Source organism: Talpa europaea (assembly GCF_964194135.1).
Source record: "Talpa europaea genome assembly, chromosome: 16".
NCBI lineage: Eukaryota > Metazoa > Chordata > Mammalia > Eulipotyphla > Talpidae > Talpa > Talpa europaea.
In genome coordinates, this window is record NC_140084.1 from 27,680,886 (window position 1) to 27,698,860 (window position 17,975).

The following is a 17,975-nucleotide window of genomic DNA, read 5'->3' on the forward strand; positions in this document are numbered from 1 at the left end:
CTCAGAGAGGTTAAGTGAATGCCTCAAAGGCCTGTTAGGAAGCGGTGGGTCCAGGATTTAAAGATATATATTTTTTAAATTTTTTTAATAGAGGCATGTTTTATTTATTTACTTGTTTGTTTTTTTTGTTTGTTTGTTTATACATGCACTGGGTACAGTCAGAAGCGCGGGAGGGTGAGAGAATTCACCAGAGCCAGAGCAGGGAGCAGAGCAGGCAGAAGGACCGAAGTACACTGCTGAGGGGAGCAGCGGGTGGCAGGAGAGGTCTGCGCGCCATGTGGGACCCTCCTCCGGTGGCCGGGGAGCAGCCGGGGATCGAACCGGCGCCGCAGAGGCCGCGGGCAGCTTCGCAACCCAGCGCTCAACCGCTGCGCCACCGGGGAGGCCCTAAAGATATATGTTTTATTCCAAGGAAGATCCCTATAAAAGAAGACTAGAATTAAATGTCATCTGTGCTGTATAGATGGACAGATGCAGCTGCTAGGCCATGCTGGGGAGCTTCTGTAAAAGAGGTGAGACTTAAAGTAGCTCTCAACAGACCATGGAGAAATCAGAGCTGGATGACCTGAGGACGGCGCTGAGTACTAATTTCAGGACCACGGACAGCAGCGCACACACGGGCCAGCGGGGAAGCCTGTGTTTCTTCTGCTGTGCTCCTGACATCTCTGGAAGCCGCCCCCACCCCCTTGCTTGATTGGCAGCTCATGAGTGGAGAACAAGGAATCTGGACCCATGCGCTCTCCCTCCCGGAACCAGCCCTGGCCCAGCCCCTGGCCCAGGACCAGGCCTGCCCCAGACTCACTGCTCTTCACAGGAGCCCTGTTCCTGCCATCTCCCACTCCGCTTTCATTTCCACAGGCAAACACGACTCTCCCTCATGTCTTCCCCAGCCCACAGCATCCTCAGCACTGCCCCCTCCTCCCCAACACTGGACGCTCTGGGTCCCACTTTTTCAAAAATTTAAAGGCATTTTTTACTACACAGTCTTTTAAGTATACATCCCAAAGAGGTGACCCAATCTGTACATACATAAAAGCTGAGGCACTGACTGGCCCTTGAGCTCAAGGAGCTGGCCATTCCTGGTGCTGCTGCAGGGCCCTCGTCCTGGTAACAGGAGATGATTTTTGGTTTGTGAATAGCCTGCTTTTCTGTGGAGTTGAATCCCATATGCACATTGCTCAGTCATGCATGACTCTGGACAGCACAGTGGTGTCCCGCGTGTTCTGTCCAGGCTGTTGCTAGGACAGCATGTGAGGATGGCTCCTGGGGCTGCATGCCTCCTTCCACCATGTTATCTGGCCTCCAGTTCAAAGACATTTCAGGGGTCTCCCTTGGGGGCAGTAATGACCATGCTTGTCTATTTTTTTTCTTGTGCACACATGCGAAGATTTATCTGGGCCATAAGCACAGGAGTGGACGTGCTGTCCCAACGCGGTCTACGTTTCAGCCTTACTGGATAATGGCAAACTTGCTCACTTGCTAAGTTGCATCCTCAGGTGCATCCTCTATTTGACAGGTGAAATGTGCTTTTGTGTGTCCATCTTTTCCTTACCTATTTACACTTTTCTGTGAAATGTCCATTCAGGCCTCTCCCCCGCTTCACTAGACTGTCCTGTGCTTCCAGGATTCTTTGTTTTCTAGACCAAAGACCTCTGCCTCTTTTTGGTGTTGCTCCAAACTTGATGGCTTCTTTTGGGTGAAGAGGTCTGAATTTTAATGTAGTCAGTGTGCTATCTCCTTCCTTTCGCTTTGAGAAATCCTTTGACTCAAAATCATGATTCTCTTTTTTTAATTTGTTTTGCATAGAAGAACTGGGGTGTAGGCCAGAGGTGTGTGTGTGGGGGGGGTGGTGGTGAGAGGACTCACCAGAGACAGAGTGGGGAGCAGGACAGGCAGAATGACAGAAATACACTGCTGAGGGGAGCACCGGGCAAGACAAGAGGTCTGTTGTGCCATGTGGGTCACTGCCCTGGCCGGAGTTCGAAAGCACTGAAACTTAACCCCTAAGTCACCAGAGAGGCCCCATGAATTATTTTCTATCAGCTTAGTTTTTTCCCAGTTAGAGCTACACAGTACTGCCCACTGGAAGTGTGAACCATGTAATTTAACATGTAGTTTAAACTTTCCTAGTGACATTTCTTTAAAAAGTAAAAAAAGTGAAATTTTAATAATATATTTTATTTAGCCCAGTACATATTAAATGTTAATTCAAAAATATAACCATATAAAACTAGAGATATTTTACATTTCTTTCATATTAAGTCTTCAAAATCATGTATATATTTAATGCTTGTAGCAAGCGTATCACAATTCGGGCGCTAGATTTTCATCAGAAACGCTTGCTCTATACTTGGCCTAACTTTATAACATTGATAGTTGAAACATTTATAGTTGAAAAGGCAGGTTCACCCACGCACAGGCTCCTGTGGCCTCGGTGACGGCCCTTGGACATGGACACCCGGTGCTGGGGGCCTGGCTGCCTGTTTCCTCCAGGCACCTGCCCTGATCTCTAGTGTCTGCCTCTCGCCGCTACTGTTCTCAACAAGCAGTGCCCACAGAGAAGCGCCAGGGCATACCTGCTGAAGAAATAAACCCACAGAGACCAACACCATGCAGAATATGCCCCTCTCCTTAGTTAGACCATCACTGCTCCACAAAGAGAGAAGCCGGTGGGCCAGGCTGGGGCGGCTCCCGCTCCTCCCAGGCTGAGGGTGAAGGAGTCACGTCTGGCCCCACCGGCCCTCTGCACAGGTCAGCTGGAAAACAGGCTCACCCACCAGACTCCCAGCCGCACTCAGGCCTCACTTCCCCAGGGCTGCTTTTAAATGAGATCAAAGACTACAGGATTCTCTTGAGTTCCTGGGTCACGTTTTTAACTGTTTGCCTAGGTTACTTCTAATCTGCAAGGACTTCCCCAGCACCATCTAAAGACTCGCCAGGATCAGGAAAGAATGGAGCTGGGCACTGCTCAGCCTGGAAGCCTGCAGGGTGAAGGGGAACGGCACCCTCGGGAGGATGAAGCCCTCTCCCAGCAGCCCCAGCTGTTCTCAGACAGTCTGGCCACTTTGCCCACCCCAACTTCTGTCGTTCTGCAGAAGCCCTGGGCATCTATCTGCAAGGTCCAGGGCATTCCTGTGCCTTCACTAAGCATCCCGAGTCTGGTCTCTGTGCCTCTAAGCTTCCCCCTGCCCTTTGCACCCTGGACTCTTATGCTTATCCGCCCATTTCTGAGCAGCAGCAGGAGGCAGGCAAATCAAAGCCTGCGCAATCCCTACCCCTCCCTGGCCAGAATGCAGGCCAGGGTCACCCACAATGTCCACTTCTCAAGGGAATCAAATACTCTCATAACAGGCAGGAAAAAGGGGTAACAAAGGTGGTTCTTTAGGGGATTGTTCCCATGGACAAGCTACCTCTGATTCCACCTCTGGACATATCTAGAAGATGAAACTCACTGTCTGCAGGAAATTGGGCAGCTGGCATGAACTCCCTTGCCACAGCACCCAAGGTGAATTGTTAGGTCATCTCCAAGGGATATGATACAGAGTTTTAAATCCTGGTGGATCTTTCTAGTCCTGGTAAGAAGAAAATACATTTACTGTTGGGCACATTTAATAAAATGTAAAAGAAGTATGATTTTCTATTTCAATTCCCCACCCAGCAATCAAAGAGCAAGTGTATAACTTTGATGCATGACCAGGGTCCAGTGCTGGGGCCTATTTGCACACATGAACCTCCGCAGGCCTTAGCTGGGAGGGGGGTTTTATAAAACAATGTCTCGGGATTCTAACCCTTCTGTCCCAATGTTTGGGTCCTTTGTGGCCTGGTGTTCCCACATTCTTCCAGCACGCCAGGACAGTGGACCTAGACAGCTGGCACTACTGTCAGGAAGTCCAGTGAAATGGTGTAAGAGGCTGGATGATCTACCGAAGAGGAGGTACAGAGTGCAGCAGAAACACAGCCCCTGGCATCCTTTCCAGAGGTGACAGGGAGGTAGGGACCCCACCTTGGGCTCAAAGTCAGGGCCCTCAATCTGGGAGGGTGGCTATCGGTCCCAGAGAGACTACCTTCCCGGGAGGACAGAGAAGGCCTGGGGAGAGGCACGCAGGCTTGGAACAAGTCACCAGGCCCGGGTTCAGCCTCACTTCTCACCAAACAACAATTCCACCCAGAGCTAATGCACAGATCTCATCCCTGCCACGCCATCTGAGGGCTCATCCAGTTAAACTCATCCACCTAACACAGGATGGTGCTCCTTCCCGCCAACTGATCCTTCTCGCGCCTTCCCAGCGGCAGACGTAGGCGCCGAGACCCTGTCAGCCAGATGCATGGTTCCACACACCCACCTCATGGGCCACGCAGCCAGAAAAGAAGCCTTGGCTGGAAAAACACAGGAGCACATTGTTAAAGTAAAGCAAAATCTAAAAAATAGAAGTCTGGGCCTCCCCGGTGGCGCAGCGGTTGAGCGCTGGGTTGCGAAGCTGCCCGCGGCCCCTGCGGCGCCGGTTCGATCCCCGGCTGCTCCCCGGCCACCAGAGGAGGGTCCCACATGGCGCGCAGACCTCTCCTGCCGCCCTCTGCTCCCCTCAGCAGTGTACTTCGGTCCTTCTGCCTGCTCTGCTCCCCACTCTGGCTCTGGTGAATTCTCTCACCCTCCCGTGCTTCTGACTGTACCCAGTGCTTGTATAAACAAAACAAACAAATAAATAAATAAAACATGCCTCTATTAAAAAAAAAAAAATAGAAGTCATTTCTGAGGCAATTTATTTCTTCCTTGCGCTGTGGCGGTAGGTGGGAGCTGGCCCCGAGGAGGAAGGCAGGCCTCTCAGGCCCCAGGCCTAGCCCAGCGGCTCCCGCAGGCCCTGGTCGGGGGTGGGGGGCGGCTTCAAGTCACAGTAGCTGAAGGCGCAGCCCTCCAGGGCGTCTCCCTGGGAGAGGCCGTTGAGACCTGGCTCCTGGAACACTCTGGTGCTATCGCGCACTCCCCTCCTCTCCAGCGTGGCCCTCAGAAGTTCTCGGATTCTTTGGTTTTCCTTGGAGGTTGACTCCCAAACGACCTCAAGCTCACCTTCCATTTCTCTGAGAAAAATAAATAAAACAAAGGAATGAAATTTAAAATAGCACAGATAGTAGAAGAACGTTTAATGTGAGAAGGCAGAGGCTGCTGTACTGGGGCCTCTAAAGTGGAGGCTCCCAATGTCGAGCGAAGCTCTCAGGCCCAGGGGGAAGAGGGAATAAAAACAGGTAGGCACAGGCCGAATGTCCTTTTATCTTTCCTCCTGACATTTTGCCTCTTCCTTTATCTTGTACACATCCTTTGCTCTCTATGGAATTAACATGTACATGTGTAAAATAAAACAATGACTGCAGTGGCTGACCTGCCTGGCCAAGGGCACCCACATGGCACAGCCCTTAGGCCTCTCCTGCCTCCCCTCTGCCTGTCCCCATCCACACCTGGTCTCCACGCAGACACCCGTCACAGGACTTTGGGCCGGAGCCCAAGTGGGTCCAGACATAAAGAGTGAGTTAGGAGGTAAGGAGCAGGGACCGTAACGGAGAACTCAGAGAAGACCTGAGGTAGGAGGGTGAGTGCCCAGAGGGGACCAAGGCTATGGGATGTGGAAAGAGCAACAGAGCAGCTTTTCCTGAGCAAGAACACTGTGCCAGGCGCCGTGTGGGTGCTGGGGAAACAGAATCATCATGGCCGTGGCCCACTGGAGGAACGGACCAGGCCCCCCACCCCGCCACCACCTCTCAGGACACTGAATCCTATGGGGGGTGGGGCAGGCAAGGAGAGGAGAGCAAGCCGCAGCCTGCAAGGAAGAAGAGCAGGCCTTGGGCAGGAGAGCCAAGTTGGGAAGTCAGCTCCTTAATCGATACTTCCAGATAGTTCTAGAAAATGTTAGAAGCTGGCTATCAAGCGGGCTCAGCACTACTGCTTAAGAAGAGGACAGTAGACAGAGGGGGGCCAGTGACAAGCCTACTTGTCCAACATTATGTTTCCTGTGAACTGTCCTCCCAAGGTTTGTGATGCCCACTGAGTGTTGGGCACTATTTAATTAATGGTTTAGAAAGTACCCAGACTTCTGCTTTCTGGCATAAAACATCCAGCTGTTTGATCAATTACAGCAATCATGATAAATGTATGGCTGACCTGGAAAGGGCAGGAAATCCCTAAGAGCAGAAAAAATTGAAGACTAAACTGGAACCACAGAAGCAGGCAAATAAAATGTTGGTTTTGCTTTGAGGCCAAGAGCCTATGCCGGAGTCCGAATTTCTGCAGGATGGAGACTAGGGGTCGGCACATGCAGACTAAGTGCGGCAGGAAATCCCCGGCTCCCTCGGCCTTGCTTCCCCTTTCCTAGAAACTCTGAGTGGGGTGTCCCAGATTTAGGCAGGTAATTAGGAAACACATGAAAGCCCCTCAAAGCAAGGATGGGTGGGTGGGTGGAAAATCTGCCCATTTTCAAAAGAAACAGCACTGAGAGGCTAACAGCCTCCTTGGGGGCTGCAGCCACTGGCTTGTTTCCAAATGAAATGGAGACTCTACGTTATTCACTATGGTTAGGCTCCCTAGGCCCTGAGCGGAGTAAACAGAGGGTAAAAAGAAATTTTTGACGCAAACAGGGGAAAACCCCCACTGGATAGATTAAACAGTGCATTGGGCATGGTCAGAGAGAAGCAGGAAGCTGGAATGCAGGGCAGGAGAATACACCTCAGAGTACAGGGTAGTGGGAGGACAGACATTGCAAATGCAATCATGGCATGGAGGATATTTTTAAAATCCCTTTGCATTTTCTAAAAAAAACATTACCACAGACTATTTTTTTAAGTTAACAATAAAATTACAGCGGCGCTACATTGAAAATGTTCTTTGGCACCAAAAGAGAAGCAAAAGTAAATCTTGTCTGAAGAAAACATCTTCAGGACAGTCCCTCAGGGTTTCATGGACTAAATTCAACCACATCTGAGTTTACTCACCCAAAGGAATGAGCTGCCTGGGGCACGAATGGAGGAGAGCAGGTGACGGCTCCCCCCCAGACTGCAGACACTGCAGCTACCACACACACAATAGACAATAACTATGCGTGCATGCGAAGAAATAAAAGATGTGTCATGCGAAGAAATAAAAGATGTGTCGAAAATGAGCAAAGACCAAGCACTTGGACCTCCCTGGTGGCCTAGGGGTTAAGTCTCAGTGCTTCTACCACTGTGTCCTGAGTTTGATCCCGGGCCAGGGAGCTGACCCACATGGCGCAGCAGACCTCTCCTGTCTCGCCCGCTGCTCCCCTCAGCAGTATGTTTCAGTCGATCCGCCTGTTCTGCTCCCCACTCTGTCTCTGGTGATCCTCTTACCCCCCGACACCTCTGGTCTACAACCCAATTTTATGCAAAATTAAAATTAAAATTTTTCAAAAATTTTAAAAAAGATATAAAGAAATAAAATATTTTTTAAAAGACCAAGCACTTATTTTAAAAATGAATAGTCAGATTTTCAAAAGAACCAAATAAAGCTTCTGAAAATAAAATCTGCAGTTGTTGAAATACAAAACTCAGTGGCTGGGATAAGGAGTCCACTGAATACAGCCAAAGAAAGGGATATTGAGCAGAAGAAATTACCCAGAAAGCAGGCCTGAAAAACAAAGAGATGGAAAGTTTAAAAGATAAGGCACATGAAAATGATTCAGGAAGAAGAGCTAAGACATATTTAATCTGAATTCCAGAAGGAAATTTAGAAAGAATGAGGGAAAAAGACTTATTTAAGAGATACTGACTGAGAATTTTTAGACTAACAAAAGACACACACACACAATCACAGATACAGAGAAAAAAAAAGCCATAACAAATAGATAAATAAAAAGAAGTTCACAGTGTTACAGAGGGGAATCTCAATAAAAAGGGGGGGTTCCATGCACCTGCCCCTCCTAAAGAAGGGTGGAGCTCAGCGTCTAGGGGAAATTAGAAAAAGACTAGCAGGAAGACCCAGTAGGAGACGGGGAACAGAGAGGTGAAGAGGCCCCATGACATCTGGGCATTGGGCTTGCACGGGGACCTGGGGACATGGAAGGAGACGCGTGGCATCAAGACCCGCAGACACACCTGGAAGAGACATTGGTGAGGGGCCTGTGGGGAGGCAGACAATGGCAGTTGTTACCTTGATTTGCATCTGATTTTGCTCTTTTCACCCCAGACTTGCCTCTTTGCTATGGCCCCCAGCAAAAGGCGCCTTAGACTTCTGGCAACCTTTAGTGCCTCAGTGCCCCATTTTGGGCCAATCCTATTGTGTTGGGCATTTACCCACAAGGGGATGGGTGACTTTGTATATTACGCTGGAAAACGATTATCCTTTCTTTTTCTATGCACGATCATTTTATTGAAGTTCTTCTGCACTAGAAGCATGCTTTGTCTTTATGCAGCAGATGGCAGAACCTGTTTAGATTGTGCAAATTAATAATAAAGACAGAACAATGAAAATGCAGAATACAAGAGACAGAGGAAATCTTAAAAGAGGCAAGAGAAAGGAGGGACCACTTTTACAAATGACAAAAGACTTCTCAATAGCGACAATGAAAGAGAGAAGCCAGGGAATACATAGATGCTGAGAGAAAAGACCATAGGGATAAAATTCTGCACCCACAAAAAACATCTTATAAAGGTGACTGGGAAATGAAGACATTTTCAATTAAGCAAAGACTAAGAACTTTAGGAAGAAGGAAAGTACTCTGAGAAATAAGACCTGAGAAGCAAAAAAGAACACATTAAAAGGTAAACTGAGACATATTAAGATTTTAAGGGTTTAGTTGGGCAAAAATCAATTTGAAGCAGGCAGCATTCAATCTAGCAGATGGAGCTGTGAGGAAGCTTTTAAAGTCAGAAGAGACAAGGAACAAGAAAGTTACAATAGGTGGGACAAGTTGGCTCGTTATCTCAAGGTTACATTTTTAGGGCAAGGGAGGGGCCTCTCAGGTAGATTGTGTCACTAATGCTGAGCAGGCAACTCCTGACTGATTAGTTTGAGAGTCAGAACTATGTCTTGGTTTGGTGATGTGGGGTTACCATGAATGATCCCATTTTGGGCCTGTTGTCTAGTTTTAAACAATTAGTAAACAAAGAAATTGGTAAATTGTAGGTAAATCAAATAAACAATAATATAAAGACAAGTAACATTTAATTTGGAGAGCAACAAATACATATCTGTATCTGGTGCCAACCACAGCATCCTACTGACTGGGGAATCAATGAGATGAGAGCATTAAACCTTACAATTGGGAGGAGAAATGTAGAGATGCTGCTTCCATTCAGTTATTATTTTTTTAAAGTTTTATTTATTTATGTATACAAGAACTGGGGTGAAGCCAGAGGTGCAGGGGGTGAGAACATTCACCAGAGGCAGTAGGTAGCGGAACAGGCAGAGCCACTGAAAACACACTGCTGAGGGGAGCAGTGGGCGAGGTGGGTTGCTCCCTGGCAGGCGGGGGATCTAACTCTTGCTGCAGTAGCTGGGAATAGCTTGATAGTGCTGTCTTTAACCCCTGTGCCACATGAAAGAAAATAGACATCCCTGAAACTTTTATAATCTTTCAGTGCAATTTTACTTAGAAAACAACAAAACTTTTTAAAGAAACAGAATGTATAACTTTCAAAACATTATAGGAAGAAAAAAATGGAATAAGGGAGAAAAGGAAAAAACAAAGTTTCATCTTATGAATGCGATCCTCAACCTCCTGTCTAGCCAGAAATTTTATAGTGGACTAAATTTTTACAGTGACTGTTCATGAAATATTTGCACCCCATACAACTTTTAAGAGATTAATTTCAAAGGTCTACAAAGAGCACACACTATTCAACAAAAACAAAGAAAATGGGCAGAAGAGCTAAAAAGATACTTTTCCAAAGAGGAAATGCAAATGGCAAACGGGTATATAAAAAAAAATGCTCAACATCACTTATAATCTGGGAACTGCAAGTAAAGGCATAATGACATACCACCGCACACCAGTAAGAATGGTCCAGATTCCTACTAAACATAGAGCTTCCATATGATCCAGCAATTCCACTCCTAGGTATTTACCCAAAGGACACAGAAACATCAATTCCAAAGAGCACCTGCACCCCTATGTTTATAGCAGCACTGTTTACAATAGCTAAGCTTTGGAAACAACCCAAATGCCCAAAAATAGATGACTGGATCAAGAAGATGTGGTACATATACACCATGGAATATTACTCAGCATTCAAAAAAGATAAACTCATGCCATTTGCAGCAACATGGATGGAGCTGGAAGGGATTATGCTCAGTGAAGTAAGAAGGAAAAAGAAAAATATTGGATGGTTTCACTTATAGGAGGAATTTAGGGGAAACAAACAAGGGATCAGGAGAAAAACAAAACTAGCAGGCAAAAGCTAAATCAAAGAAATTCTTCAGGGGAGGGGGAGGGAGAGGAATCAGAACACAGGAGGGAAGAGCACAAGTTACTGTGTGTAGGATAAATGGTTCTCAGGCTTTTCTGCCCTCCCACCAATAGGATTGCCCAGCCTGATGGGGCACCTGCAGTTGTTCCATTGTTGCAAACTGTCTTGCTTACATCTGTGGGCCTTGGGAGAAGTACTGCGGTAGTCAACAGGATGAGAAAAAGCAGGAGAGAGAAGGGACGAAAGAAGCCAAAGGAGCCCAGAGTGAAGACTGGCGGGGGGCTTGGAGGCCTCCTGGCCCCCTGGCACCCGTGCCTGCCGTGTACCTGGTTGCTGCACTGCATGCAAAGCTCAATAAAAGCCTGAGAAACCCACTGAGGGCTCAGGACTCTCCTTTACCTGCTCTGCTTGGATCATAGATGACCTGCTCAGTGGCTATCCTGCCCCTACACTGTGCTGATGGTTCTTGGGTGACTTGGTGGTGGCAATTCTATGGGGATTACACCTGAGAGGAACAATGACTTAAAAAAATAAATAAATAAATAGATTAATTAATTTAAAAAACAGGCCAAACAAACAAAAACCAAAGTGACTGTTCATGGTAAGAGCATCTAGGTCTACAGAAGCCATGTTAGACAGGACTTCCTTTTGCCTGGAAGCATCTTGCTGCTGGAAAACGGACAGACAGCTGCACTCTGCACGGCATCAAGTACATGGATCCTACTTGAACTTGAAGAAAAGCATATTTGGGCATCATGATGACTGTCCTACATGCATCAGTCCATAGTCCAATCTGTCAAAGACAATATGGCACAACGACTTAAGTGGGACACAGAGGTAATGTGAGGGAGCACAGGACCCCCTTCACCAAGCAGAGATGATGCTTTCTGAAAAAATTTTTTGAAGATTTATTTTTATTTATGAATACAAGAGACGGGGTATAGGCCTGAGGTGTCAGGGGGTGAGAGGATTCATCAGAGACAGAGTGGGGAGCAGAACAGGCAGATCCATTGACACACACTGCTGAGGAGAGCAGCGGGCCAGACAGGAGAGGTCTGCTGCACCATGTGGGTCAGCTCCCTGGCTGGGGATCGAACTCAGGCCCTGCGGTGGACTGTAGAGGTGGTAGTGCTGAGACTTAGGAGGTCTGATGTTTTTAATACACAGGCAATACTTCCCTGATGATATGTTGAAAGGATAAAGGTGTAACTGATGTAGTACAGTCCACCCACAGGGAACATCACGCGCCTATCATCTTGGGCTGCAATCTTATACAAAGATATTTAGCTCTAATCAAAGCTTTTGGCAATAAAAAAAAAAAATCAAAGCAGAAATTCAACATTTCACCCCCAAAATAAAAATCGCCTGAGAAAACAAAAATCTCAAAGAAATGGAAAAGAGGAGAAAAAAGGGGAGAATAACAAGAGAGCAGGTGCGATGGAGGAAGTCCACTTGTCCATGTCCAACAGGAGTTTTGAAAGGAGAATAAAGGAATGAAGGGGCAGGTGGTGGCCGTGGGTGACATCACTGCCCTGTGTACTTGACAACGTTCTCACAGCAATAACAGCAAAATGGTAACCGTGGAAAGGAGCGCCAGCTAACCTTACTGTGGTCACCACTTTCCAATACACATGTGCACAACGCACCACAGTGTGCACCTTGAGCTGACACACGCTACATGTCAATTACATCACACTAAGGCTATGGGGAGACTGAAAAAGAAAATGAGGAGCAAATAATAATCAAGACCACTATTCAATTCAGTTAAGATAAAAACATACAAACAAAAATAAGCAAACCAACAAAACCAGTCCAGACGGCCGCAGCACAAAACTCCACCAAGCACACCCCAGATCTGTTCCGTGGGGCCGGGCGCTCCTACCTGTTCTGCCGCAGCGCCTGGTCCAGGACCTGCTGCTTGTCCTGCAGCATCCTGTGCAGGTGCCGCATCTCCTGCAGGTACTGAGCCGTCCTGCTCTCAAAGTCCTCCTGCTGCTCTGTCAGCCGGTGACTGATGTCACCCACCTTCATGGCCGCCTGCTTCTTATAGCCCTGGGGGAGGAGAGGGGCTCTGTGAGGGAGGGAGTGGATGGCCTCCAGGACGCATTTCCTATCTTTCTGGGGTCAGGGGAGGGCACCTGCCCTGCTCTGGGAGGGAACCCCTGGATGCCAAAAGTCATATAAAGTAATAAAAGAATTTCAAGAATAAAATCAAATTCCTAGCTTGCGTCATGCCTGGTTTTTCAGATGCTGCAGATAAAATGAAAAAAGCAGGACCAGGCAAGGTCTGTCATTCTCTATTGGCGAACACAAGACTGGGGTAGAGGCACGGTCATCACTGTCCTTTCATTTTTACTGTGTGGCCTTCAAGGTTATGAATGCCCTCTGAGCAGTTCGCAAACTGTTGTCACACAGATTCTGATTTCCAGTTTACAGAGATTCAATTCTTTTTTAGAAATTCTGACATTCAATTTATATAACCCCTCTGACCCAAGAAAGGTTACTGTACAGGTTTTACATTTCCAGGTGAAAGTCTTTTTTGCATTCTGACTTTATGAATTTCTGGTTTTCCTCTTTTTGATCAACAAATGTTTGCCTTACGTGTTTCTCTGACAGCTGATCTATGATCAGTGTTTGTGACCGTTCTGTAGATGTACACACACACACACACACACACATATACACCTCATAGGCTATATTGTTAAATTATCTATTGCCTTAAGTTACTCTTGATTCATCTCCTGACCTGTTTCTGACCAAGAGAAGTAGATTAAGCTGCTATTATTACTGTTTCTGTTTCCCTTTGAATCTCCTGTAATTCTACTTTATAAATCTGCTGTTGTGTTAAATACATAGATGTTCATACTGACAACGTAAATGTTCTTTTTTTTTAAAGATTTATTTATTTATTTATTTATTTATACATACATACATACATACATACATGCACTGGGTACAGTCAGAAGCACGGGAGGGCGAGAGAATTCACCAGAGCAGAGCGGGGAGCAGAGCAGGCAGAAGGACCGAAGTACACTGCTGAGGGGAGCAGCGGGCGGCAGGAGAGGTCTGTGCGCCATGTGGGACCCTCCTCTGGTGGCCGGGGAGCAGCCGGGGATCGAACCGGCACTGCAGAGGCTGCGGGCAGCTTCGCAACACAGCGCTCAACCACTACACCACTAGGGAGGCCCAATGTAAATGTTCTTAATATCATCCTTAGCACTATGAAGACACCTTTCTTTTACTTTTTTGGGTCTCATTTAGTGCTCTGACCTGAATTCTACTGTTGGTATAAATGTGGATTATTTTTCTTTCATTTCTAATCTTTCTGAAACATTTGTCTCATGGCTCTTGCACAGAACTTTCTTTTAATGGGTGAATTAAGATCATTTAAATTTATTTACAAGACAGATACATTTAGTGTCAATTTTGTTGCTTTTTGTTTATATACATATATTTTAAAAGACTGGTCTTTTTTTTCTTTGTTCTTTTGGCACTGTAATTCCACTACTTAGGAACGAATCTCTCGATTCTGTGGTTACTTTTATTCTGTGTCTTTAAATTACATGCAGTGGTTCCCCCACCTCTGATAGTATCCTTCCCGTTCCTCTCAGAAGTGACGTAATGTCAGCTCCTAATCACCTTTTCTTCACACCTCACCTACCCTATGTGCTGAAGCCCTGAATATCCCAACTCTCAGTTAATATACAATGATATAATCAGCTAGATATTCTACTTTTTACATTTCTTCCCCTTCACCTATGATATTTTCCTAGGGTGCATTATTTCTACATTGTCAGAAAGCACATCGTCTTATTCCATCAGTCCAGGCTGTAAGTCTCAGTGGATAGTGTCCATGTGCTGTCCAGTCATTTCTTGGCTGAACTGAGGCTGACTGATCCCAAGACAGGTTTACAGAAAAAGATGTGCCAGAGTTCTCCGTGGTGAAAATTGTCTGAAGAACTTGGGGGAACAGAGTCACACTTGGCTCACCCTTTCGCCTTTGATTTTCACAGACTGTGTCCCAGGGCTCCGTGGCCTTCGGTGCTACTGCTGGGAAGTGTGATGGAATTCTCTTCTTCTTTCATCTTGGTCTTTTGCCTGGGTGTTCAACACATTTTTTCTTTATCTTAAATTCATAGGTCTTTGTGTCAATTTTCTAGTCAATTCCAGGTTCGTTTTTCCTAAATACATATGTGCCCTTTCAATATGCAGATTCAAGTCTTTTTTTATTTTAGAAAAGCTTTTGATGAATTACGGTTTGGAGCAGAGTAAGTTGTTTTCATTTCTTCCCTGGGGACTCTAACAATAACACTGGGTATCACTGTCTACTGAGTGCTTTTCACATCTTTATTCCTGCCATCTTGTCTTTGCCTTTCTCATTTGTATCCCGTATGTCCCTTATTGTGCTTTTAAGATATCTTTCTCCTTGCGCTCCTTGTAATTCAGTCTACATTTCTGAAATGGCTCTTCTCTCCTGTGTTATGTCACTTTCCTTTCCGCATCCTCCATTATCCGGCCAGCTGTTCTTGAGCTTTCTGTGCTTCTGCTTTGTGTTCTCTTCTTAACTCCGACTGCTTTATTACATTTCAGCTGTCCAGTGCCTATCTATCTAGCAAATGCTTATCTGCTGAACTGCCTATCCATTCATTTGGAGCACAGGGTACAGTTTTGATCTCCTTTGTGGTAACATTATTTCTGACCCATTTTCATCATGTGGAAGAATCACACTTCTATTTTTCTTCCTTTTTCTTAAAGTATTTCTGTGTGGAGACCGCTGAGCTCCTTTCGGATGAGGTGAGGTCGTGGGTGGTGGGAGCAATGGTTGCTGGGTTGGACAGCCTTCCAAGCTTCACACGCCCCCTCTTTGGCTCCAGCCCAGTTCCACAAGGCGCCTGAGCATCTGTTTCCCAGAGTTCTTCACAGCCTTGACTGCCAAGTCATATCTTGCTGGGGTTTCCTGAGATGCTTCCTCTGGATTTTCTCAAGCCTTTTCCAGGTCTCTTCATGACCCAGGAGGTTTGCCTGGTTAACTCGGATCCAGCTTACAGGTTCTTTCTCCAGGTGGGGGTGGGGGTGGGGTGGAGTGTACAGAAAAAAATCTGTATTTTTTTCTATACAAATGAACAATAATGAGACATATTCCCAAGACAAGGCACTTTGAAGGTCAGACCTTTTCTTCTGAAATAAAAGCTAACAGTAACACCAGAGAAAACATAAAATCCCATAATTACTAATAATTACTCATGATACTTCTGTGCAAATTTCCATCATTAATAGCATGGTGCATCCTCAACCCTTTCTGATGCAGAGTTGAGATGCTGTTTTGTACATTGCTTTTGATTTTGCTGTATTTTAAAAATTGTAGAAGAGCTCATTTAATTAATTTCCCAAATAGCTACTGAATTTACTGGGTACCATGAGCTAGGAGTGACTTCAGGTGTTTGGAATCTATCAGTGAACAAAAGAGGAGAAACCCCTGCCCAGGTGGAGCTGATAATCCAGTTGGGGGAGGGGGGAGAGACTGATAGTAACCAATAAACATAATAAATGAGGAGGTGATGCTGTTTATGGAAGAAACAATAAAGCAGGGAATGAGACTCAAGAGTGTGAAAGGTGAACAGCAATTTTAAATAGTCAAGGTATGCCTCATTGGTAAGGTGATGTGGCTATTTGGGGGGAAGCACATACAATATGAGTTTAATTAGTAACAAGGCAAACACCAATTAACTACCATCTACGTTAACAGAATATTATCAGGATTCTGGAAGCCGCCAAGTATCCCCACCCCTTTGATATAATCATTAATCCCCTTCAAAAACCCTGAGCTCCCAGCCCTGCACCCAGGCCTCCAGCCTGCCTGCCTTCTCCCTGCTCCACCCCACCCTGCCACGGCCCACCCTCCCCCCCTGCCTTTCCCTCAGCCCTGCCTGAGAGAAGTCTGTGTGGCAGGCAGGGCTGTGGCTGCACGGAGAGGCCACAGTGAGAATCAGGACAGCAGGAGGTCCTGGGAGAGGAAGAGGTTGGGTGTGGCAGGTGGCAGGGAGGCGAGTGCCCGCAGGGAGACTGTGCTCTTGGGCGGACATTGGAGAGCGTCACTAGGATTGAGCAAGAGAGGGGCAGGTCAGCACTGCTCTTTACTGAAGCCACAAATGTGGGCTTGAGCATAAAGCCTGGAGGTGAACTTAAGGACACAGCCTGGAGGTTCTCCCATTTCTTCTTCCTCTTTTTTTTTGTGGGACCCTCGCTGGCGGCCGGGGATCGAACCAGCGCTGCAGAGGCTGCGGGCAGCCTCTCAGCCCAGCGCTCAACTGCTGCGCCACCAGGGGAGGCCCTCCCATTTCTTCTTTTTGAACAGCTGTGTGATATCTTACGGGGTAGATGGAATGAAGTTTATTTCATGATTGGAGAGGTGCTTTTTCTGGAGAGGTATTATTTCTGCCAGGGAAGCCATACACGGCTTTACTCTGTGGATCAAGGGATATAAACTCCCAAAATGTGATCATTTTCCTTAAAGTCCTAGTCTGCACCCATTAGGCCTCTGTTCCCATTTGAAATGGAATCTCTGAGGCTAAATGACGGCTTACCTTAACTTTTTCCTCTAATCTTCCCAAGCGAATGTTGCCTTCTATGATTTTGTTGAGAACTCCATGCTTCTCACTTTCCAAACATTTAGCCTAAGGAGCAAGGTGACAAGAAAACGATGGGATCCCAGTTTCACAGGAAAATTAAAATAAAAAATTCTTTTGCAAAGAGTATTGTAATTCACAAGTAACTTCCATTCTGCCACTTGTTCTGCCACCACCCCTACCCCCCACTCCTCTACCCTCCTCTGGTTTCCGGATGCCCACATGAGGGCAGAACTTGGGCCAACAGCTGAGTGGGGCAAGAGCTCCACCTACAGGGGAAGTCTGGCACATGTCTCTATTCCTGTGGGTTATGTCATTCCTTCAATCATATCCAAGGAGTAAGTGCCAAGGTGCAAAAATAAAACCAAAAAATTAAAAACTCATTAACATGATGACTGGAATAACACAAAATTAAGGATAACCAACTATGAACACGGTGCCACTCTCTAATCAAATGTGATTGTCAGTATATCCAAGAGATATGTCATTTGAAGCTGAATGATTTAGGTTAATGTCTACAAGGGATTCTGAACTACTAGGCCTATAAATTGACTATTTCAAATACTATTTCTTTTCAAAATTAAAAAGAAAGGACAAGCATTTCTTCTAAAGTAGGCTACTAGTGGCAATTTGATTTTCAAAAAAGGAAAAATAAGACACAGACTGTTAAATAACTTGCTGCAAGTCACATGGAAAACCCACCCACCCTAAAGGCAAGACTGGAAATTAAGATGCCATCTGAAAAAATGTTCAACATCACTTATTATCAGGGAAATGCAAATGAGATATCACCTCACACCTGTGAGAATGGCCCATATTAAAAAAACATGGAAACCGCAAATGCTGGGAAGGATGTGGAGAAAAAGGAACACCTCTGCTTGTGAGAATGCAAACTGGCCCAGCCCTTATGGAGAGCTGTGTGGAGGTTCCTCAAAACAC

The 17,975-nt window shown here is 46.2% G+C and overlaps 1 protein-coding gene across 1 annotated transcript in view; it reads right to left on the reverse strand.

Moving 5' to 3' along the window:
* Positions 1–4,554: 4,554 nt before the first annotated feature.
* The window catches only part of CEP89 (centrosomal protein 89), a gene marked incomplete at its 5' end in the record, with an annotated part of 69,314 nt that continues 55,893 nt past the window's right edge, over positions 4,555–17,975 (reverse strand). Inside the window, 3 exons of the mRNA XM_084256853.1 lie at positions 4,555–5,076; positions 12,293–12,462; positions 16,995–17,084. Coding sequence (XP_084112979.1) covers positions 4,836–5,076; positions 12,293–12,462; positions 16,995–17,084 — 501 coding nt within the window. The 3' untranslated portion in view covers positions 4,555–4,835. The remainder of the gene's footprint in view (positions 5,077–12,292; positions 12,463–16,994; positions 17,085–17,975) is intronic.